The sequence below is a fragment of the Plectropomus leopardus genome, chromosome 14 (assembly GCF_026936395.1).
Source record: "Plectropomus leopardus strain MGB_pleo_1.0 chromosome 14, ASM2693639v1, whole genome shotgun sequence".
Lineage (NCBI taxonomy): Eukaryota > Metazoa > Chordata > Actinopteri > Perciformes > Serranidae > Plectropomus > Plectropomus leopardus.
The window spans coordinates 22504746-22528079 of NC_142189.1; the positions used below are offsets into that span (position 1 = coordinate 22504746).

General features: G+C 39.2%; 1 protein-coding gene and 2 non-coding genes across 4 annotated transcripts in view; all 3 read right to left on the reverse strand.

Annotated features, from left to right (window-relative positions):
- Nucleotides 1-23334, reverse strand: part of arhgef10 (Rho guanine nucleotide exchange factor 10) — a 60346-nt gene that overhangs the window by 5470 nt on the left and 31542 nt on the right. For both annotated transcript variants that reach the window (XM_042500645.2, XM_042500644.2), the window contains 9 exons: nucleotides 21245-21360; nucleotides 18917-19044; nucleotides 17364-17464; nucleotides 16855-16976; nucleotides 15281-15367; nucleotides 13851-14077; nucleotides 12634-12791; nucleotides 8440-8582; nucleotides 6342-6516 (listed from right to left, as the gene is read on the reverse strand). In XM_042500645.2, the coding sequence (XP_042356579.2) occupies nucleotides 6342-6516; nucleotides 8440-8582; nucleotides 12634-12791; nucleotides 13851-14077; nucleotides 15281-15367; nucleotides 16855-16976; nucleotides 17364-17464; nucleotides 18917-19044; nucleotides 21245-21360 (1257 nt within the window). The remainder of the gene's footprint in view (nucleotides 1-6341; nucleotides 6517-8439; nucleotides 8583-12633; nucleotides 12792-13850; nucleotides 14078-15280; nucleotides 15368-16854; nucleotides 16977-17363; nucleotides 17465-18916; nucleotides 19045-21244; nucleotides 21361-23334) is intronic.
- On the reverse strand, nucleotides 15817-15890 carry trnai-aau (transfer RNA isoleucine (anticodon AAU)). The gene has a single exon. It is a non-coding gene; the product is annotated as a tRNA-Ile (tRNA).
- Nucleotides 16721-16794, reverse strand: trnai-aau (transfer RNA isoleucine (anticodon AAU)). The gene has a single exon. It is a non-coding gene; the product is annotated as a tRNA-Ile (tRNA).

Genomic DNA, 23334 nt, shown 5'->3' on the forward strand with positions numbered 1-23334 from the left:
AAGTGTCACTCTCATTTTGAAATGATTGTACACTGTATGCCTCGCTGATCACGAGGAATCATAAATTAATATCCATGTTGATCTAAAATGTTTCAGAGGAGAAGATCAAACTAAGACAAGTTTTAACTGGAGCATTTCCACATTGCAGCTACATTATGTCATCCAATCCTGTCCTGTCTGTGCCCTCTGAGGGAGTGGATGTTCACTCAGAAATAAGTGTCTTATCAGTGTCGGGACGTGTGTAACAATGGTGGCGTACAAACAAAGAAAAGCTAGAGGTGTTATTTACTGACCCCCCTGATGTTTTTCTCCCATCAGGCCATGCGTGGCTGCCTATTTAGGTCACAGAGCAGCAGACAAAGGCAGACTAGACCCTCAGCGCAGCAGCCAGCCCGCTCGCCACCATCCTCTGAGACATCATCACGGTACAGTCTGCTTTGATGAGGACTGCTGTTTTTTTTGAAGTGCTTATTAGGAGCTTTTTAAGATAGTCCCTCTTTTATTAAATTTTAATTTTAACAATGATTTGCATCACATTAATATGACTATTTTATGACTATTTTATTATTTATTTTTTACATCTTTTGCGCTTGTCCTACTTTGCTTTGGAAAAGAGATTCAGTAGGACTCATCTGGACCCAGAGAGGTTTGATAAAATAACTCAACAGTCCAATCTCTTTTTTTTAAGATGTCTAAGCAGTCCATTCTGGAATGCAAAAAAACCCCAGTTTGTTTTTACTGCACAATGCAGAGATTACCACCTAATCAACTACTGATACCTCTAAATTACTCTAAAACATGAGCTGTGTAGGATTCTTTAATAAACACCAGCTATGAGTTGCAGTGAAAATGACTGCTATTATAGCATATTAGCCCGCTGTCTGTTTAACGCTTAGATAAGGAGCTCCTGTCCGCAATGAAGGGAGTTAGCAGAATTGCTCCAACATGCATGAACATGAGAAGGATAACCCCACCTGCAGCCCCTCCTGCATTCAACACTGCACCATTTACAGAGGCATTCACACTTAGGACAACGCCCCACGTCTCTGATTGTGAGCCTGATTGTGTGTTGTGTGGACACGCCAAAATTATACCAGGACCTGTAATGTAATATTCCTCCTTAATACTGTGGACTTCCTGGGGAATAGATATGCAGGAATCAGATATCAAATATCAGAGCAATGCCAGTTCTTGCTGTTTTCTAATAAGCTGATATTATTTTTAGCTTGTGTCTCAGTAAATGTACATTAATGGAGCACAGAATCGCAGATGAAAGGCCCGTCTCACTGACTCCAACGCATCGATTGCAGGCAGTCCCTTCTGTCCAAACAGTTTGGTTGGCAGTTCCAATTACATCAGACTTTGTGCAGAAACAGCACATTTTTTGGTTTCATTCTGTTCCACAGCAGCAGCCAGCAGCGCTCGGGAAAAACACAGATCAAAACAGACCCCGGAAACAGTTGCAGACAGGTGGACTTCATGCAACTGCTTTATTAAAGTAACCAAATCACGACCACACTGTAGAATCTGTCAAGCTGATCGTACTTGAAAATATCTTGGACACTGATTGCCTTGAAGAAGTCAAGTATATATCACTGTAAATCTAAAAATTTATGTCTCTATGTGTTAAATTGTCTTGAAAAGTAGCTATATTTACTTAATTTTGTGAAGTTGTTGCAACTTAAAGATGAAAAGTGAAATTACCTTGTTCTTTTTAAGTGTTAGCAATTTCAGTAAACCAAGTTAGTCTGACTGAACTTGATCATGACAAAGAGGATTTTACAAATGATGAAGTCAGGAGATCTGTGAGTTCTCTTTTGTAAACATGTTTAAGAAAATACAAATATGATTGACTAGTATGCGACCAGCAGAATACAGATAATATATAGCACAGTATACCAGGTTTACTTAGGTTACTAAAACTTAAAACAATTGATTTAATTAAACTTGTTATTTTTAAGTTGCAACAACTTCAAACTAAATTTCAAATAAATGTTATTTGATATAATGTAATATCAAATCATAATTAGCAATCGGTTTCTTTATTATTATTCTTATTATTTTTTAGTAAAATTAACTTGTCAGATTTTTACAGTGCACACAACCTTGTTGGTGATTGAACTGCAAAAAGAAATGTTTGATGTCCATGCTGACCGACAGTCCAGGGACCCAATACTGTTATCAGAGGAAGCGAGCTCTTAATAGCGAGGCCCAGAGAGCGAAAGCTTTCATGTTTGGTGGTCTGTCCCAGAACCAGCTTCCTCTGCGGTTGCATGGATCCTATTAGCTAATATGGGCAGTGAAGTCCCAAAACAGGCTGCTTTATCATTCACATCTGTCTGACAAAGAGGCCTTCCACTTAAAGCTCTAAACTCTGAGTATCACAGTGAGATTCTCCCACAATATTAAGTCAGTGTTGATACTTAAAGCAGTTACTCCTCTCTTAATTTTACATTCAATTAGGGATTTCCTTGAGGAAACTTGTAAATTTAGTGTTTCTGCTATTGCAAGTGCTGTTACCAAATTTGTTTTTTTCTGCAGACAGAAGCATTGCTACAGTGCAGCAATGCTTGTAACCACATCGAACAACTTGTAGCCATGGATACAAAAACCTGAGTTGATGGTGCTTTGTTTCAGTTCAAGCCTTCACAGCATTGGAATCTGCCGCCATCACTGCTCCAGCAGCTAAGTGGTATTTAAAACCCTTTCCCAAAAGCTAATTACATGAGATCTGACATTCGGCTGATTAATAAATACTGCTTGAAGTGGTAGAAGTGCGTGATAAAAAAGAGCTAACAAGCTTTAGCAGATATTATACCACCTCCATGCATTCTCTTTAGTCATTTGCTAAATACTTCTGATGCCTTTCCGAATGTAATTGGCACCTTGTGGCAATAATAGAGAAGTCTCTCTGAAGACTGGATGTGCATGCAGTCTGGGCAGAGCTGGGCTAATGATGCTGAAGATGAGATCACACACAGAGCAACTGCAGGCTAGTCATTAACTACAAACCACAATACACATACAGATTCGACCACAGCTGTCATCAAAACCCAGATCAAAGTCCCATTTAAAAATCGAAACCTTGTTCAATCCAGTTTCAGGAGGAAGGCAGAGTCAATTGTCTGAAAAATGTATAGAAAACTTCAAGATGACATTACAAAGAATGCTTCAGGAAATGCACACAAAACCACAGCTGTCAGCATTACTCAGCAAGGAGGGAAAGAGATTGAAAGCAGCAGCGATTGGACTGCACAAATCCTTCCTTCATACCAACAGAAGCAATCGTCCCTTACCAAAAAAACAAACAAAAACAAAATCATCCTTTAAGGCTGTGTGTTTTTGGGTCAAGCTGATGTAATGCAGCAGATTACAAGATCCAAAGCAGCAGCTCTGATGACTTCAGCCTGGGACAATTGTCACACTAATTGTCATTTGGTTTGGCAGCGACAATGTTTGGCTTAAACGCACATGGCAGGAAACTGTTTCACAATCCACTGCCGCACAGTGATACAATATTATCTATTGTGATGACAACAATTGCTATAGGAACAAAACTAATGTCCATGCTGGAGAACACATCCAAGAATTCTAAGAGTGTTACGGAACAATGTCATAAACAACCTACCGTCCCAAGGCAATAATTATAATATATATTAGGGGTGATGTATCCCACCAATACATCGATAAAAATTGAAATAATATTTTTTGTTGTTGTGCTACAACAGGAAACCAGGCACCGCCATCCAAGGATAATCATTAGCAAATGTAATCATAATCATAAATAAACATAAAAAAATGCCATTATTATTACTACTGGTTCTAGTATTATTGTGTACCGCAGTTCTGTGTGTTGTTTGTCCGAGTGGTGTTGCCGTACCCCAGCAGAAGACGTTGCTTCACTGCTGTGGGTACAATCAATGTAAACACTGTGCTATTTCTTTATTTCATTACTTTCTAATATATGAAAAAGTTAAAAAATATGTAATGAATATAATATGAGTGTTACATAGACTATATCATTCCCAATTGTGACAGTTTTTATGAAGTGTTATAAAATCGTCATGAAAGGTTTTTTTCTGTATGCTACCTGTAAGAAAAGCAAATAGCAGATAGGTGCACATTCTCAACATACAGCACTGACACTACCAATAATAACACTTCACTTGAGGGCATGCAATAAAGGGTAACGATAATGTCAATAGGTCAATTTGAGCCAGAACCGCAATTGTGAAAATAAATACTAGTTTGCTAAAAAAGTGTCAGATATAGTCCCCCTCTAACGCTGACTCCATGGCTACAGCTTTGCACTGTATGATACATATACAAGTTCAATTTCTCAAGTTTTCAGAGCCTCTAAAGCAAATATTTGCCCTGAACAATTTAACTCATCTGGTATCAAACTGTCGGTGGGATATGGCTCATTTGTCTCGCCTCTGACTCTGTTCTGCAGCCTGTTAATGACAGATTTACATCTGCAGTGTCTTACGCAGTCGGAGATCAAAGGTGAGTCATTACAGTGGAATGATGCAAGTGAAGTAAATTGCTCTTCAAAGTAAAGACAAACCACTGTTCTCATCTGAATTACTGCACTCACTGGTAATGTTATATCATGTCTCTTGAAGAGAAAAATCAACCTTTAGATACTCCTGCAACATGCATAATGCTTTTTCTTTTTAACTCAGATAGGTTTGGATTTGTTTCTCATCACAGTTAATATATTGTGCCAGCATTCTGATCAGTTGAGGTTAATTGTCAGTGGAGAAAGTGTTATTTCTATTTTTTAAGTGATGGATTTTATTAACATAATAGTGAGTTCCAAAACAAGCTCTTGATCTTTGGTCCCATTAATGTTTCAGATGGCTGAGAAATGTTATTTTATACTGAACTCCATTAGCTGAAGTAGTTGCTCAGCTGCAAATATGTGCTATATTTCCATGTGATGTCATAATTCCTGTTGTCTTTTTGGCCAGTTATCAAAAGGATGTCCCATCATTTGTTTTCACAAGTGTTCAAATATGGGCTTGATTTTCTTTTTAGACAGAGCACACAGAGTTTTCTTAAAAATGATATGATGAGGTCGAGCATTTTCTTTCCACAGCACTATGAATAGAGACAAAATGAGAGGTTCCTCATTCACTGTTTGGACAAAAGGAGGACGAGAGTATGACAAATCTGCCATAACAAGAGCTGTCTGGATGAGCACCTACACGGATGTCAGCTAATTACTGACACGTAAGAAAGCACTTTGAAGACATGGCGTCATGGGACCTCCATCGCAGTCCTCAAACTCTGGGCTATATCTGAATAAGTGTGTTTGACGAGATGACCACAAGGTCTGGCATCATAAAAGTGAACAAATGTCCTCTGCAGTTCTTCTTTAGACATTTTGACACTTTGGCAAAAGGTTTTCATCTCAGTCAGGCGTTCAGATCACGTTACTGATTGACACTCAAGGGCAGGCGAACAGAACTGAGAGAGGCGGTGGATGTTGAAGTGGTGAGGGTGGTAAGACCACAAGATCACCATGACTGAATGTGAAACCACAAGGCTCTAAATACTTCAGTGCAGTATATTTTGTTATCAGTTACTGTTTAGAAAATTTTAAACCTCCGGGGATGTATTTCTGGGCACTCTGGAAACAGAATGAGAAGATTCCAACCAGATTTCCTTTGTTTTGTTTTTATCTAGCTTCCATTTAGCCTTCATCTAACAATGTGAGCTGACTAAATTCTGTCTTTTGAATATCTGAACTAAAAACTAGTCAAATCATTTATTAAAGTGTTTATCAACAGAAAAATTGATCCTGGATGATTGACTTTTTATCCAAGTTACTCTCTCACTCTTTACTTTGTGGACTCCTGTTTGAAAGCCTCAAGTTTGGCATTTTAGCCATCGAAAATTTGCATTTTTGGAGTCAGATGTTACCATATTTGGACAAGAAGTTAGTGCTGTGTTGGAGCGAGAGGTGGATCTGTATGAACACCCACAGCAGCCACGCCCATAATTATGTGTAACTTTCCGCCTTTAAAAGATTTAGTCAAGGGAGTTATATAAAATTCACACTCCGTATAGTTGTCATGAAGGAGGAAATAAATTATAGGGATGACAACTGTTTTTATAACAGGCTGTAAATATGTGTAAAGTTTGGCATTTTAGGCTGAGTGTCTGTGAGGGCTGACCTGCTTTTGAAACCAGCTTCAAGTGACCATTAGAGGAACTGCAGTTTTTCCCATTTCTGCTTTAGCTTCATTTTTAGAAGTTCCTGCTTGGTTATTCCTGGTTCTCCTGATATTTGGCAAACTTAATATCTCAGTCTAGAAATGAAAGTTATGTCTTACCAGGCAGTGTATTGTGGACAGGTGTCGCAATGTTTATGTCCTGCAGGTGCTCCAGAGTCTCAGTGTGGAAAAGGCGCAGAGTGGAACCAGAGCTGAAGGCGATCCAGATTCCCACCCCAGCCACCACCATGTGGGACACCACCATGCCCTCTTCCTGATGGGCCTCCAGCTGCCTCTGGACAGGGTAGACAGGACAGGGAGACAGGACTTTTAGCACGTTAATAAAGAATCTGGCCTGTGGCAGGCTGTCTACCACCAAAGTAATAATCATGAAGCATGTTGTCAAATATCACAAAGTAAAATCAAAGACCTCTGAGGACTTTTTAGTGGTAATTAGACTAAAACAGAAGCAAAATTGCAAGTAACATGCAGGTGTCATGTTGTAAGTTCAATATGACACCTTAGAGAACGGCCTGAGAAAAAAAATAAAATTAAAAAACAAACAAAAATCTCCTAGCAGAAAAACTGAAAATGGTACTCCTTACTCTGTATTAAAGAGTACCCACTAGCATTTAAAGGTAGTATTTGCATGCTGTTCTGTCGCTGATTAACAGTTAATTACCTGATTACCAGCCAATTAGCTATGTAGCACGCAAATTTAAGTTCGCAGTGCACTTAACCCCGATGAAAGTTTGCTTGCTCGACAAGCTCAGGTGCAGGAGATTCTAGCACGGAGTCTTAAATCTTAATTAATCTGGGTTGTTGTTCAAACTTTGTGGCTTTTTTGTTGCAGGTTCAGTCAGTGTGACCGTCTGCCTATGAGACAGCAGTGATGTTAAAAAAATGCTGTCTGTTGCACAAACAGCAGTGTATACCGCTGCTATTGACATTTTAAACCAAGGCTAAACATGACAATGGCTTCATGGTGAATGTTTGACTGTGCGGTGTTGGCTGTTTGTGACCACGAACTGAAGAACAACTATTTGAAAAGCAATCAACCCACAGAAAGTCTGTCTCAGCCTGTTTAGACTACAGCAGCCCATGCATTGTCTGTGGTTGTAATGTCTGGGACACTGTGATTATGCTTTATCATCCAAATGGAATCACAAGAGTCACATTTCTACAATAGGCTACATAGAATATAAAACAATGGAGGATTTTTGGGCCAAACGCACCAAAGATATTTATTCAGGGCCAATGTCAATATTTCAAAACAAAATTAAATTATATTGAAGTGTAGTCAAAACAGGAAGCACATGTAAGGTAGTATTTACCAATGTTTGATAAGATCTTGTGTATAAATATGAAATAAAATCAACTTTATGAATCAGTTTTCTTTAACTCTTGATTTGCCTGTCTATCATTAGTGTCAACAAGACTCATTCTAAATATATATAAAGTGTCATTTAGAATTCTCAGTGCAAGGAGGACGATAAACTGGGCTTTTTCCATCGCAACCGCTTACATAATCTCACCACACATTGCTTTACATGTAGGTGGAGTTATATTTGGCTAGGGAGAGTCCATTCACAAGTATGTCAGCACAGGGCTCTGGTGAAATGTGGTGATGAGGGATCATGAAATGTAAGTGCAACGCCCTGGATTTTGTTTTATGCACATTTTAACCATTGCCATTTATACTGTACAGTACCTTCTTCCTCTCTGTCTCTCTCTCCTGTTTCACTAACAGTCAGCACTCCCAACTAACTAAGTTCTCAGTGAGGAAAAGAGAGCGAGACAGGCAGGTGGTCTGACATAATGAGCTTAATGAGGCTAAACAGATTATTAGTGAGTGCATGTCACAGGAACGTTGCTATTCCTGGGCCCACTGCAGGTGCTTCCATTCCCGAAACCAGGCCAGAACACACACGCAGGGAATACCATGCATATTCCAGCATACAGAAATAAAAAATCCCAGAAAAGGAAATAAGGCAACTTCATCTATTAGAGGTCCCTATATTTTGACTGCAGTTTACACTCATGATTGCTTCTCTGGAAATATTCCTAATAATTAAATACATACCTCTGTTCTCAATTTCCGCGCACATTTTCAAGGGGAATTTACACCACACATGCAATAATTTGCAAAACCGATCTGCTTATGATGTAGATATTGTATTTAATAGCAATCTAACAGTAACAGAGGGAGGTTACGTACCTCTACACAGTGTGTGTGGGTGCTGATGATGAAGACCTGTCCGCCTGATGAGGCCCAGAGGTGCTCCTCCACAGCCAGCATGGCCTTGACTGGGAGGACCCCCAGTTTCAGCACCTTCGGCTTGTCAGAGCTCCACAAACCATCTGTAACAACAAACACAACACATGCACCTCAGTACTCATTTTAAATATATATTTTTATCATTACTACTGAGTGAGTAAGGTTCTGAATACAATGCATTTCATAGTTCACGTAACATACTCATTGCTTTTCAAGAAATCAAAATTCATGACTGAACCCTGTCTGAATTACTCATCCACAAGGACCCAGCAGTGATCACAGGAGATGCTGCATTCCCTCCCACACAAATGTATACATACTTGCCACATAAATGCACACAGACACACAATCATCAGCCCAAAGACACACAAAAACACATGGGTAACAACGCAGCTATCAAGCAGTCGAGGGTTTGAACACAATACAAAACAAACCACTGCCACAAATATTTGCATGTATACTATAAACACTGTTTTTGAGAATCTATACAGTATCACAAAACATAACACCGTATCACTATTTTTTTACACCTCCACAGAATACATTTTTATTCAGTCTGAAATATAAAAAAGCAGCAGTACAAAGAAACATGGGTTATAACAAACAAATAGTACAGTGCAGTACATCTCCTCTTTTAGCAATATTATGTTCTCTTTTGCAAAGTAAAACCTCTAGACATTTTTCACACGATAGTTGAAGAAGAACAGTTTACACTTCATGTGGAAGACACAATAATAGACACTCTGTCTTTATAACAGTCGCCTGAAAAGGTCATCTGCATTTATGGCTCTGCTAATGCTGGTGGAGTGGCCATTGATGGTTTTCACAGCCTTCACTATGAATATAGATGGGCTGCGAGGCATTAGTCAGAGCCCAGCTCTATCCCACACACACCTCCTACACACTCTGTTCTACATGTGCCTGGGCAGCTACAGTGCCAGCTCTAAACACCCCATGCAGTGCCTTTATAAATACCAACTCATTTCATTTCTACAACCATTATTGGTCTGAAAAACACTTTACATTTGATCAGTTTTCATACACAAATACTGAATTGTGCATAAGTAAAAAAAAAAAAAAAAAGCCTTCTTTACCGACATGTACTTTTAATTAGAAGGGCCATGAGTTGAATACAGACTTCATTTCCTCCAGATACCGAATTCCCTTAGCTAATCTAGGCCAGGAAGTGAACGAGGCCTCAGCAATAGTGTTTGTTCAGAGAGGGCACAAAGGCGGCTATTGAAGGCAGAGGTGCCATGCAGGGAGAGATGTTTTTTGAGAGGTACAGTAATGACTGGGGAAGTGAGGATAATCTCCCACTGAAGGGGCTAGGTGGGATTAGCATTCCAGCAATGCCATGTGTATATTATTGTAATATTCATACTGTGTAGGTAGATGTGCATGCAAGAAAAAAAAAGAGAAAAAGGAAAGAAGCAGCAGAGAGAAAGAAAAAAAGACAGGAGTGCCAACTTGCAGTCTTATGTAAGTCTGCCTACATCTCTCACTTCTTAAACTGTAGCATTCCTTCATGTCAGTGTCATCTGCAACAAACCACTAATCAGAGCCGCACATCAACCACACGCTGATGAAACAAGCCAATCATTTTTTTTGTCATTTTGACAAAGCTGCTACAAACAACAAATAATGTGCAACACTCTCAACAAGAAAAGAAATATAGATGTTGCAGAAGGGCAGAATAAACGAGAGCTGAGTTTATGGTCTGACTGTCTGGCTGTGACGTGCGACCTTTGCCGAATCATTGCGTCCTTCTTTCTCCATCTCTCGCACAGTCAGTCACAAAAGAAAACAGCAAGCCTGGCAGAATGAGGCTGACCGGCCAGCTTCAGACACTCTGCCTCTACAGCAGGATAGCATTTCCATGCAGGATAACTCAGTAGCTGATGGCTTTAAGGACAAACAACATCCCCGTCTGTTTAGCTATTTCTGATGTCACGTCACTTTTCACAGCGATGGTCCCCTTTGATCAGCTGACAGTTTAACATCAAAGGATATAAGCTGATCATTTTCCTACTTTTGCTTGCTCTCTTCTCTGCAATGTAAATCGTGGGTCTACTTTAAACGCTAATGGGGTACAGGCAGAGCCGTTCACTGCGTTTAAGAACTTGAGCAAGATTACAAAGGGGAAACAGGGAACAGTTTCCCCACCAAACTATACAGGATGACTCATCATTTTAGCACCAGGCATACAGTGTCAATAACAGTGGCAGAGACAGAGCTGTTTATGGGAAGAAACTATTCAAATCAGACTCAAAAGATTCAAGGCCAGGATTTGACACGACAGTGGTGACGAATGATTAACAGCAGCTACTGAAGCTGTTGGAACATTCAGTTACACCAAAGGCCAACACTCGCGTACTCAATGCCAGTGTCTAATAATTGGTGTGCAGAGAATTAAAGAGGAAAAAAGAGGTGATGTGTATCAGAACAAGGAGTAATGAGTAGCTCTGAACATTCCTGAATGGTTACGTATACACAGCACGTTTCTTCCTGGCAAACTGCTGCTCAACTGTGGAATGAGCTAGAATACTTTTGCTCCTGTGTGTCTGTCCTCAGGCCATCATCCATATTCTGTTTCTATCTTTCTCTAACTACAGAGCGACTTAACTGAGCAACAAAGGCTGATATATAGCAGGGACACTAAAAGGGAAAATTCACAGCAAAATCCAAAAATAGCTATTTCTCCTGTTACCCATAGTGCTATTTATCAATCCAGATTGTTCGAGTATGAGACGCCAAGTGTTGGAGATATCAGCAACAGAGATATCTGCCATCTCTCCAATATAATCGAACTAGACAAAACTCAGCTTGTGTTTCTAAAAGCAGCAAAAAAAACTACATTTGAAAAACCCAACAGCAATGTCTCTTTCTAGAATTCATGACCCGATTACTCAAGATAATCCACAGACCTTATTGTGGGCAATTCTATGTAGGAACTATTTTCTTTCTAAAAAACTACACCTGCCCTCTGTATGCATATTGCTATCCGTGTAAAACAGGTAACAACTCAACAACAATTATTTTCAAGGGCAAAGATATATTTTTGATTTGGGTAAGTGTCCCTATCAAAATTCTCCCTTGGAAAAGTTAAAAACTTAATTTGAGTCAGATGAGCGCATGAAGAGAACTGAATATGTGTGACTGAGGTTAATAAAACATGCCTCGAGCAATGGTGGCATCACAGGGTAGTGACAGCAATACTTCTGTTTGACAGCCAAAAATTACAAGGATTCTGTTTCCTCGTGTTCTGAAATATGTACTTATCCTTACCCACACGCACAGAGAAAAGCAGACAAGGACAGAGAAAAACACAAGGACAGAGCGAGGAGGAAGCGAGCAGTCCCTCTGTTTGCACCGCTATGAAAGCCAATAAGAGACAGAACAAAACAGAATGTGAAAGACTGTGGGAAGAGTGCAGCTCAGATCCTCTCCTCCAATGTGTCTGTGCTTGTCAGGGAGGGAAGACATTAAATAGGTCGCAGCCAACAGATTGGATTCTCCCAGACAACCGAGCAAACGGAAACAGAACCTCAGCACAGAGCAGAGGAGACCTCTGACCTCCAGCTACACAGTGAGCCTCTCTGTGTCTTGCACAATAATGGCAACCTGATGACTCAGACAGAAAATATAGCAATTAGAGCAGATGAAAATACAACATTTTTGTGTATTTTCTTCTCGCCAGAATAACCCATGTTACCAAATGTTTCAGCATTGTGACAAATGTTTCTGCCTATAACTGGATAAAGTCATCACACAGTTGCTTTTGGTAAACCGTGACAGCAGAAGTGTCTGAAAAGTTGCTAAATTCAACAAAAATGTTACCAAGTCAGCAACAGTGCTCTCATTCATGACTAATTATGTTTAAGGATGCCAAATTCAGGGCCGACGCAGACTAAATATTGAGGTAAACACTATCAGCCTACATCGTTTTCAAACCAAATCTAATTAACTCAGTGAATGCATTTCTGTTTCACACAAAAACAGTGATTTAACCTTGTAATTGCCCTAATTATAGCCGTTTAACAGTATCAACAAACATTACATAGGGTGAATTGTGAGACTATAACAGAAGAGACACACAAATTGAAGAGTCACCTCTCCTGCTAAAACACACACCTTGGGATCTGGAGTAGACCGCCACAGAGCCGCTGACCAGGCCAACGTACAGACAGTGTTTCTTATAGACCAAGCTGGTGACGGTGGACTTGTCCGGGGTGAAGAAATGTTGCAGACGTACTTTCTTGGACCGCTGGCTGCTCTTATACACAATGATGCTGAACAGGAGTGGAGATAAAATTAGAACAAATGTAATACAATGTGCTTCTTTGATATACTAACTGTATGCTATCGAGAACATTCTGACAGTAGATGCAGTTGCAGAGATCATTGTTTTCAGTTTTTCAGTATTTTGTGGCATTTGTGGGACACATTATGGAGTGTTGTGGTGAAAGTGAACAGTATTTGACGCTTTTATTGGTACCTGCAAGATTTAAATTTAATTCTATAATTTTTTCCGAAAAGTCAGTTCATTTTAATCATACCCATTTTGTCGCAGAAACATGTGAAACATAGTCAAGAACCCATGTGGGAGCTTTTTGTGATAAATTTATTGATTGTCCCATAACCTGGTTTATCAAATTATTAATAGGGCTAAACACCTGATCAGCATATTTCTGAAATTGCAATGTGGCCAAGTGCAAAGGAAAATATGTCACAACATCATACCATTATAAATGAAGCATTGTGGTACTACAGAGATGCCTCGACCTACAAAACATATTCCAGAAATGCTTGTTTGGTATAAACCCGACAAAAACATATAATAATTTTTATACTTTTTAAAAGTGAAAATGAAATCCAAAAATTACCATTCCAACAAAAATCACCACTTATATTTCATTTGCAATATCTGCCAAAGTAATCAAAATGTGATTTTTTGGGAATATTGGACAGTCCTACAATTAAAAGAGTGCTTTTTGACAACCTGTAAAAGAGAAAGTCCTAACCTGCTGATTGAAGAACATACCAGATGGAAACAGCAATGGTATTTTGAATGTTACAATGCATTAAGGTCCACTGAAGTTAGTGGACAAATACCATAAAAAGTATACTGACCACTAAGCTGAATCTCTCTCTGAAAAACTCTGGTGCAAAATGAGTAATCTTGAAGGTGCCTTTGTTCTTTTATTCTGACATTTACTATTGATGCATGTAGAATTTAAATCTAACATTCATCATTTATGGATGCATAATCCAAAAACTATCTTTTATTAAAAAGTAAGATATTAAAAGATACAAAAGACACATTTTTGTAAGTACACTTTGTGCTATACCTGCCCTCCTCCATGCCCAGACAGACACTGGGAGATTCACTGGCTTTCGCTGTGGGGACATGGCTGTTTTCAGGGACCTTCTCACCGTTCTCCTGGGGTTGCTCTGCAGGGACATAGGCCATGCAGAGGATGCGGGACTCAACATTGAAACACTCTGTCACCTTTGGGCTGGAGCTCTGCATGGTCACTATGGATATCTGGCCCATCTGGTTGGTGCAACTTGCAACCTGAACAAAGACACAGAAACCATTTGTTTTAGGGATTCTATCACTGATTTATGCAGATGGTTTACTACCGATAAATAGAAGATTTAGCCAGTTAAGACTGTGCAGCTTTCTAAGGGACACCCAGCAAAGAAAGCGCAGTAAAAGTACAAGAAAGCAAACAACACCTTCCAAATAAGCATACAACTAAAGTACTCTTTTAAGTATGCAGCAAAGAATGTCATACTGGGGAATTTAAAGGAAAAATCTAATGAGTTAAACTATGTAAAAACATCCACATTTCAGTTTAACATCTTTCAGCAACAGTATATATATTACCTCACTGTTAAAATAACTAGCTCAAATGATGTTTATTTCTTTAACAGACCCAAGGTTTTTTCCTGATGGTTGAAAACACTGCATTAGCAATGATTACCATGGTTATGACAGTCATTGTTTATTTTGAGAATAACTTAAGGACTGCAGCTATCATTTTCAAACCCAGATTGTTTTCCTCAAGGGTACATTAGACATTTTAATTGATAAACAGCAAAAACTTACCATCTGTTCAGCTGACACATTAGAATGAAAAACAGCTCTCTGCCAAAACTAAGAGTCAGACTCACTGACAGGAAAGCTTAAATAATCTTAGCTGTTGGAAAAAAGGAGGACCATTTGCTAATAGACACCCATGAGTTTTTGTTCTTGCTCTGGGTTGAAAAGTCCACATTGCTGTAAGTAGCCACTATAAACCTTGCAATAATATCCAGTTGACTTATTTTAAATCACTTCTTTAAACCCATTTTTACCAACTTGCTGTTATGTGACGTCGTCTTTTTATTTATTTTACTTATTTTATTCATGTTTTATCTGAAATAGATTTTAGATTTCCCGAGTAGATTTTCTTTTTTGTGTTTTTTTTTTGCTTTTACTGCTTTTGTTGTTTTTGATCTTTTTGTTTGTATCATTTTATATTGACATCTTGCATTATTTTGTTTTAATTATCCTATCTCTACCCTAGTTTAGTCTTGCTTGTGTTCAGCAGGTCTTTTTGGCTTTCTCTTGTTGTATTGCCTTTTATACATCCCATTTCTGCTTTTGCTTTGCTCTTTTTTCAAAGCTGTTATATAAATAAAGTTGTTATTATTATTATCAATTTTGTGTAGTTGTTGCAATGTAAAATATCACAGTGCTTGTTTTGTGAGCAATGTTTGAAGAATGTCTCACCCAGACACAGCCATGGCCCACGATGGGAGTATCTGCAGTGCTCTCTGTGTTGATGTGGGGCTCTGGATTATGAACAGCACATTCCACCTATCACAGAACAGGGTGAAATTAGAGAGGGTGATAAAGACATAAGTTCAGACGAGTAATAAGTCATTGTGTAGGAATTCACAGAGTGAACAAAACTGGTGTTTTCCTGATCCTAGTTAGTGTTGATTACTGTCAAGATTAAAAACTGAAAAATATCTCAGAGTGATTCAGACCTGAAGGAACTAATCCACATGCCCTAACCCGCAAGTGCACCCTTTGAGGCCAGTCATTCTTTTCTTTGCTGGTCAGTGCTGACAGCTGTAGAGGAGCTGCTGACTTATGGGGGAGAGTGAGAATTTTGGTAGACATTCTGAGAGATACACACAATCTACATTACTGTCACATTTTCAACCAGCGTCCAACAACATGGACAAAACCTATTACATGCCAACTCTTCTCAACACAACTGTTTAGGGGGGTCTATATGTGTTACCAACCTCAAAACCAAGTGGCCCGTACGGGGATCGAACCCGCGACCTTGGCGTTATTAGCACCACGCTCTAACCAACTGAGCTAACCGGCCACACATGTGCACAGTTTTTCAGATCATGTGAGTCCATGCTATTTACATAGTGTAAGATGACTCCATTCCACAAGCCAGTGGCATGTAGTGGTGTCCAGCTGCAATGTATAGATAGATATATAAATATGCAGGGACATTAGGAAGACTTCAGTCTAATTTGGCTGTTTGTCAGTGGAGAAAATTGTTTATTTTAAACATGAAAATACACTATGTGTGCAGCTTTATTTATTCATTAAATTTGTTTGAATTGCCGGGTCTATTTGTTTTGGAGAAAAAGACCTCTGTGGGTTATTTGGTGCCTGGTAAACACCTCCTGAATGTCTGGATCAGAAGTAAGGTCAATGTCTGAGTTGAAATCTGTCAGTGGAGCAAGGATGTTGTAGAAACTAAGGCATTTAACACCAGCAGTAAATCCTTTAATAGCTCTTTCGTTATTTACCACTTTTCACTGCCAGAGGTGGTAAAATGTCTTAAATACGTGCCATAATGTTAACTTTGGCCCATATGGAAATCGAACCCATGACCTTAGTGTTATTAGCATCACGCTCTAACCAACTGAACTAACTGGCCCCATTATTCACTAACAACAGATTTAATTAATTAATTATTTAATACTAATACTAATATCACTTTGCTTATGGTACATGCCTGAGTTGCAGTCTGATGCCCACACGGTTTACTTTTTTGCTTGCGGATGAAGGATATTTTAGAAACTGCGGCTTTTCTACATCAGTAGTAAATCAATTATAACGATCATCTCACATCTTATGTTCTATTTTATGCTATCTATACTGGTGCATTGTTCTAGGTCTGTGCCATAATGTCACCATTGGCCCGTACGGGGATCGAACCCGCGACCTTGGCGTTATTAGCACCACGCTCTAACCAACTGAGCTAACCGGCCCATGTATGCCTAGGTCTTGCCTTTATTCAAAAACGGTTATAGAAAAGGAGAATGTCTGACCTTAAACTCCTGGAGTTTCGACATGACAACAGGCATTTGTCGTAGCAGGAGAGGGTGCTTCTGCTTTTTGATCTGATTCCCATCATCCTCTGCAAAGAACCAGCCCTGCAGGTTGTCCTCCTCTGATGTAAAGCACACACACACACTCCATTCATTAATGTATAATATGCATTAAGTGATTTTAAACTGCAAGTTATCTGTCTGCAGAATAAGAGACGTCAGAAGTCACACTGTAAAACTAAAATAACCATCTTGTTGATAATTACTTCAAAACATCATTTAGTTTTTCTCATAAGATTTGGTCATAATAAGCTGTTAACCTCACACCAACCTCACATTTACTAGCCTGTAATGTCTGTAATGTTTGCAGTGGATTGAAGACACACATATACCAGCATGTCAATAAAGTGAATTGTCATATTATATATGTATAAATGCACTTATACACTATTAAAATGGTAAAAACCTATTATGCAACAGGTGGTGTACTGCCAGAGAGCGTACTGTACCTAGAGCCAGCTTTGCCATCTGCAAGTTACTGATCCATGACTGTTTGATGGCTGGGCTGAGAGTATTAAACACTGCGCTGAAGTAAGTGGGTTTACCCGACCTGCCAGGAGAGAGGATAAAACACAAACACTAGTTATTAGAAAGATTAAAGCAAATTCCAACCTTTATGCTTTTAAATCTATATCACAAGATATACGATCAATATATTTCAGGAGATATTTTGTGGAAAACTCTTTTCAGTGCCTTAACTTTTTCTCATTGTCTTTCTGGAGTTACTATGAATATTTTTCAAGCTATATGTGATAAATCAGCACAACAGCAACACACTGGACAGGAGAGCAGAATTCATAACTGCAGACTACTGCACTTTTGATATCATAAGACAGAATAATAACAACAATGTTTTTATAATTTCTGTTAAATACAGAAAAAAATATCTTATCTGTATCAGACTACAATTTCACACCCGTGCACTTTAAAATATGTAAAGTTCATATTTAACCACATAAAAGTCATCACATGGAGCTTTTAACTACTCATGTTGCAGAATCAGCTTATGAGCCACACAGTATTTGTACACCAAATGTGAGACATGCTTTAACAAGATTGTACTGAATGATAAATGTACCGCGAGAGGTATCAACACAGAGCCTGAATTTGCTTCCACATGTAAGCAGTCATGTTTGAATAATCTTGCTTGGAACTTTTACAGTAATATATAGTCAAAAGAAAAGTGCTCTGTCTGGGTTAAGTCTCAGCCAAGGGGCACGTGATGAGTCTGCTCATTCAATGCTGACTGACTAGACAGACTGTGACAGAAATGCGATAGAAGTCAAAGTCAATTATCGCTTCTGTCAGCAGCTCATGTCGTCATTATGTGTGTGTGAGTGAGTGAGTGTGTGCGTGTGTGTGTGTGTTGGGGTCCTGTCTGAAATACATTACTCCTGTCACTGGTTGACAGTGAGAAGTGCTCTGTTTTGTGTGCTTTGTGATTTAGGGATCAGGGAGGAATGATAGAGGCACAGCTGTGTTTCCAAACATACCCGTGGATAATCTCACCAGCTAAGTGTAGCGGGGATGAGGGATAGAGTGAGGAAGTGAAAGAGAAAGAGAAGCGAAAGGCAGTTCTGGTTCCAGAGAGACAGTGTGTGAAAAACCAAAACAAGGTACACTCTTGGGGGACCACGTGCAGACTGTAATAGTTTGTTACACACTATGTGTGACATGAGCATTTGTGCTGAGCAACAGCTGCAGCACCGGGTAGCCTTTGGCTGCAAACACTGATGCACATTTCCTCCCCTGAGAGTCATGCCTCAGATTAGAGCTGGTGGAGAAACTTGTTTATCCAAACACTCAAATGTGCTCTAATACTCTGCCTTAAAGCTACAGACATGGGACAGAAGGAGAAAGCAGGATAAAAAGGGATAAAGACCAACCAAGGATAAAAAAGGGCAAGGACCGAGACTTTAGACTGTTAAAATGTTATGTGCTGTCTGTATGAAAAATTAATTAAAGCTTAAGAGGTGTGTGTATCTGTGTGTAAAACACAAACTTGTCATGTTTGCCAGGCAGCTGGAGTTGGATCCTACACCGGTCAGCTGCCCTGATCTCCTCCTCCTTCTTCATGATCAGCCTCTGGAGACCTGATACCCAATCCTGAGCCACTGTGGGGTTTACATTCTGTACACAAGGATATTGGAGCAATAGAAAATGAAAAAAGAAGAAAACACAAAGAGAAAGAGAGTCGTCATATTATGGGAAAATGAGTGTCAAGAAAGAAATGTTTAGGGATGGGTACAATAGGAAAAGGAATAAAATAAATATACTGCAGAGCATTTAAACCTTGTTGAAAAAACAAATATTTTTTTCTTACACATGAGTGACACATGAAAGAAAAACCTGCCACTGTAATGCAATCCAATAAGTTACATTCACATAATACTGAGGCTGCAATGTGAGGTGTTTTTTGTATCAAATCTGTGCCCTCTTCAAAGCTAGCCTCCATTGACAGTGAAACAGTAATTTTACTTGCTGAGCACAGGAGCTGCTAGTCTACCACTGCCTCAAAGGGTAGTTTGTATTTTGTAAATGTGTCACTTTGGTGAATACAATTTAAAACACCAAAGCCGCACAATAACCCAAAACAAACTGATTGTTTGACGCAGCAGTAACCCAGCAGCTCCTGTGTTCAGAGAGGTAAAATTACTGTTTTTGTCAATTAAGCCTGGCTTTAAGAAAGAACAAATAAGTTTCAATCTTGAATAGAATAGAATAGAGTTGTCTGTTTACGACTAGATAATTGAGACTTGGATTATACTGCACGAGTTGAGTGAGAGTTTGTAAACAGATGTTTTAAGATAGTTTTGCTATTGTTAAATGCAACCCCCTATGACTTAAATTCATCAAGAATGTACTCCACCTTTGGAATCTTCATTCATCTGAGACATGTGAGATATTCAGGTTTTAACTCGCAGATTCAATGCAACGCAGTAATTAATATACAAATGGTCAATTGGGGGGTGAAGTATTCCTTTAAAGTGTCATCACTAATTTGAAGGATGTCTTCAAAAAGGAATGAAGAACATTTCAGTATATCTATTATTAGAAAAGAGTCTCTATCATTTAGGTAATGAAATTTAGAGATGACCTCTCCATCCCTCCCTCCATCTCTGGGACACATGTCTCTCTGAGAGCTTCTCTGTTCACTTTGCCTCCCACTCGGCTTCTGACAGACCTACCACCACAGCACAAACACAGCCTCACACACATTCATGCTGTGCTGTGCAAACTAAGCCTCCATCCCAACAGCACAGACAGGCTTGTGTATGTGTGTGTGTGGCCACATCATATGACAGGCTTGAATGGTGCAAATCAAGTCTTAAGAGACTCCTTGTCTCCCAGAGACAAATTGCCCACGCCGGCACATTCCACAGCTTAAACATTATATGTCTTCATAACAGCCCAGCCCTTATGGACCTCTGAGGGAAAACACAATGAATGAGATTTTTAAAGTCCTGAGGTACACAGAAGGAACATTTGTCTCTGTCAACTTTTGGCAAGCTTTCAAGAATATTAAAGGCAGAAGAACTATTTAAACTCATATATAGCCAGGATATCAGTAGTACTCAATTATTCATAGCAAATTTAAATGATGATGAGTCTTAATTCTTTGTGATGACTTCAATTTTTTTTTTTTACATGATTATTTTTCCAATACTTTCCCTTCAGACTTGCTTCATCTTGCTGGTTCAATGAAACTGTTGGTCTGTCTTTGTCTTGCTTGGAGATGCCTCCTCCTCTAATACTCTTATCTTTTGTGGGGTCCCCCAGGGATCTATTCTAGGACCCCTTCTGTTTACCATACACATGCCACCCCACTTTCCACTGTCTTGTAGTCTGAGTGCACTCTTATGTCGAAAAAGGGGCTCCCTATGAGCCTGACCACTGTTTAAGGACCTCTAAGAAAGCTCTACTGATGGTCCCAAAATCTCAACTTGTCACTAAAGATGAACAGCCTTTTACTGTCGTGCACCCCATGTGTGGGACTCGCTGCCTGAGGCTCTCAGGCAGACAAACTCAGTGACCTCTTTTAAATCTCCTCTAAACACTCACTTTTATCATCTGCCTTTTTCTTAACTAATGGTAATTACTGTTACTATTTTTATTTTTTACCCTGTTTAATATTGTGTGCATGTTTTTGGCTTTATTATTGTTTTTATTAAAAGCACTTTGTGATTTTGTTTTTTTAAAAGGTGCTATAAATATTAAGTTATTTTTATAAAGTTATTATTCACTCAAGTGACAGTAAAGACAAGAAATATATTCAGTTCAACTTATGTAATTTTCTATCAGTTCTTATGTTTACCGCAGAATACAGTACCTGGTAGTTGCCTTTGAGGCTGCTGATCATGCCGGAGATCTGGTTGACCAAGCTGAGATCATGGATTAGGTTCTGCAGATCTTGGTATAACTGACCAGGGCCCATGTACAGCTTGTCTGCACAGAAGCACAAAACAGAAAAATATTTATAAAAAAGCTACTGAATTTTCAATTATTCACATTATTTACACCCCAAATAAACTTGCAGTGGATGTGAAGCTATACTGCCTGTTCAGAAACAAAAAGTTCAAATTAGTGTTTTTGTTACAAAGCTATAATTCACGTTTTTAACTCGCAGATGGCATTGACTCATAGATACAAAATTCCATGCATACAAAACTGAGAGGCAGTGTGTAAATTGAGCTGAGGCTTAAAAAGCTGCAACAGTAACCTTATAGAAAGTTGGACACACATGCAGCAATGACTGAAGCCAGTCTGATGAGAGAGGCAGTTAAAATTGGACGAACAAAGATCAATAAAGGCCAATCAGTCAGTTTCCCACGAGGAGCAGTGACAGCTTTGCAAACTTGGCAGTGATTTTCACCAGTGTGCTCGCTTGTTCAGAAGAACACTAAAATGTTAGCTTTCAGAGGCCATGCAAATATTGCATTTTTCCAGGTCAGCATATATCATCATTTCTCTTTTTTACTTGTGAAAGTACTGTATTTATGCTGCAGTAGGTATGCTGTTGGATATTTGTCTAGTCATTATTGCACTTGTACTCAGAACATCAAACCTGATGATCCTGTGATGTAATGAGAGCAGTTGCTGTGTTGCTATTCTTTATCAAAAGGAAACAACGGTTTGCTTTGTGTGCACTGCTGCACAGCACACAACCCCATTGCTCATCAAAGGTTTGGCAGGCCTTTTCCTCTTTATCTCACTCGCTCTCTCTCTCTCATACACACACACACACACACACACACACACACACACACATACATACACACACACAAAATCATAAAGATATTCATGAGGAATAGCTTGTGCAGAGCAGAGGGGGAATGCCTGTCTGTTGGACAAAATTGTCAACAGAAAAGTTATTGAGGTCATTCGATCAAATGGTTCAATTAAAATGTACGGGGCTCTTTCAAATTAAAAGCAAACTGTAAACATGTTAGTGCACTCAACATTAACCATTCAGAGTGTGCATCGGTGAACAAACAGTTAAATTGCATCAGGGTCTCTGGCACCAACATGACTTTGTTCGCTTCTGCCATTCCGCTTTCTCTTCTCCCTTTTCTTCTCTTCCTCCTCCTCTTCTTCTACAATAGTCACAGTCTGCCTGGTGCTTCAACTCCATGGCAACCCAGCAAAGTGCTCTGCTGAAAGTCTCGCTGACTGGGAATCCAGGGGACATTTTACCCCTGTTGTGCACTGCCAAAATCAGCATTTGTAGGTGGTCTCTGGGAGTAGAGCTCTAATATGTCTCCCTCTGAATTTGTACACAGGAGGCTGCTCACAGACACAGAAATTCTCCATCGGATCTTACACAGCAATGAACATCCCCTCACACAGAAGCACACACTGATCACAGCAGGCCTCCAGTAGTGTATATGGGTTTTGGATTTCATTGATGTTTTCATGGTCAGTGACCTCTTAATGTATTTCATTCATGTCACTGGATCAAATCACAGCCACCCTTCAATAGATCTGTAGGTGAGGTTATAGGTAAATTATGAACGAGTGAGAAATGCATTACACTGTTGTTACAATATTTTTGTTTTTCATTTCAACTATCTGCTTTTTCAGATGGAGCTGCATGCAATTTTCATGGCTCATCTGTCTCAGCAGAGGCTGACACACAAGGGGTCGAATTCAGGTCAGGGCAGAATTGCTGAATAAACCTCTCATACTTGCTCTATGGTGTGTAATGCTTGGAGCAAATACAACTACAACAGTTCATTTACAGCCAGTATCATATGATAAGAGTGCTATCTTAGATACTGGTATTGTTTAATAACAAAGAAAGTGATTGAACTACATATTTTGCAATATCACTGTGCATGACTTGAAATTAAATCAAACAGGCATGTCATTTGAATCTAAATTATCTTTTAATAACAAGCCCTGTAAACTGTATGATGGGTG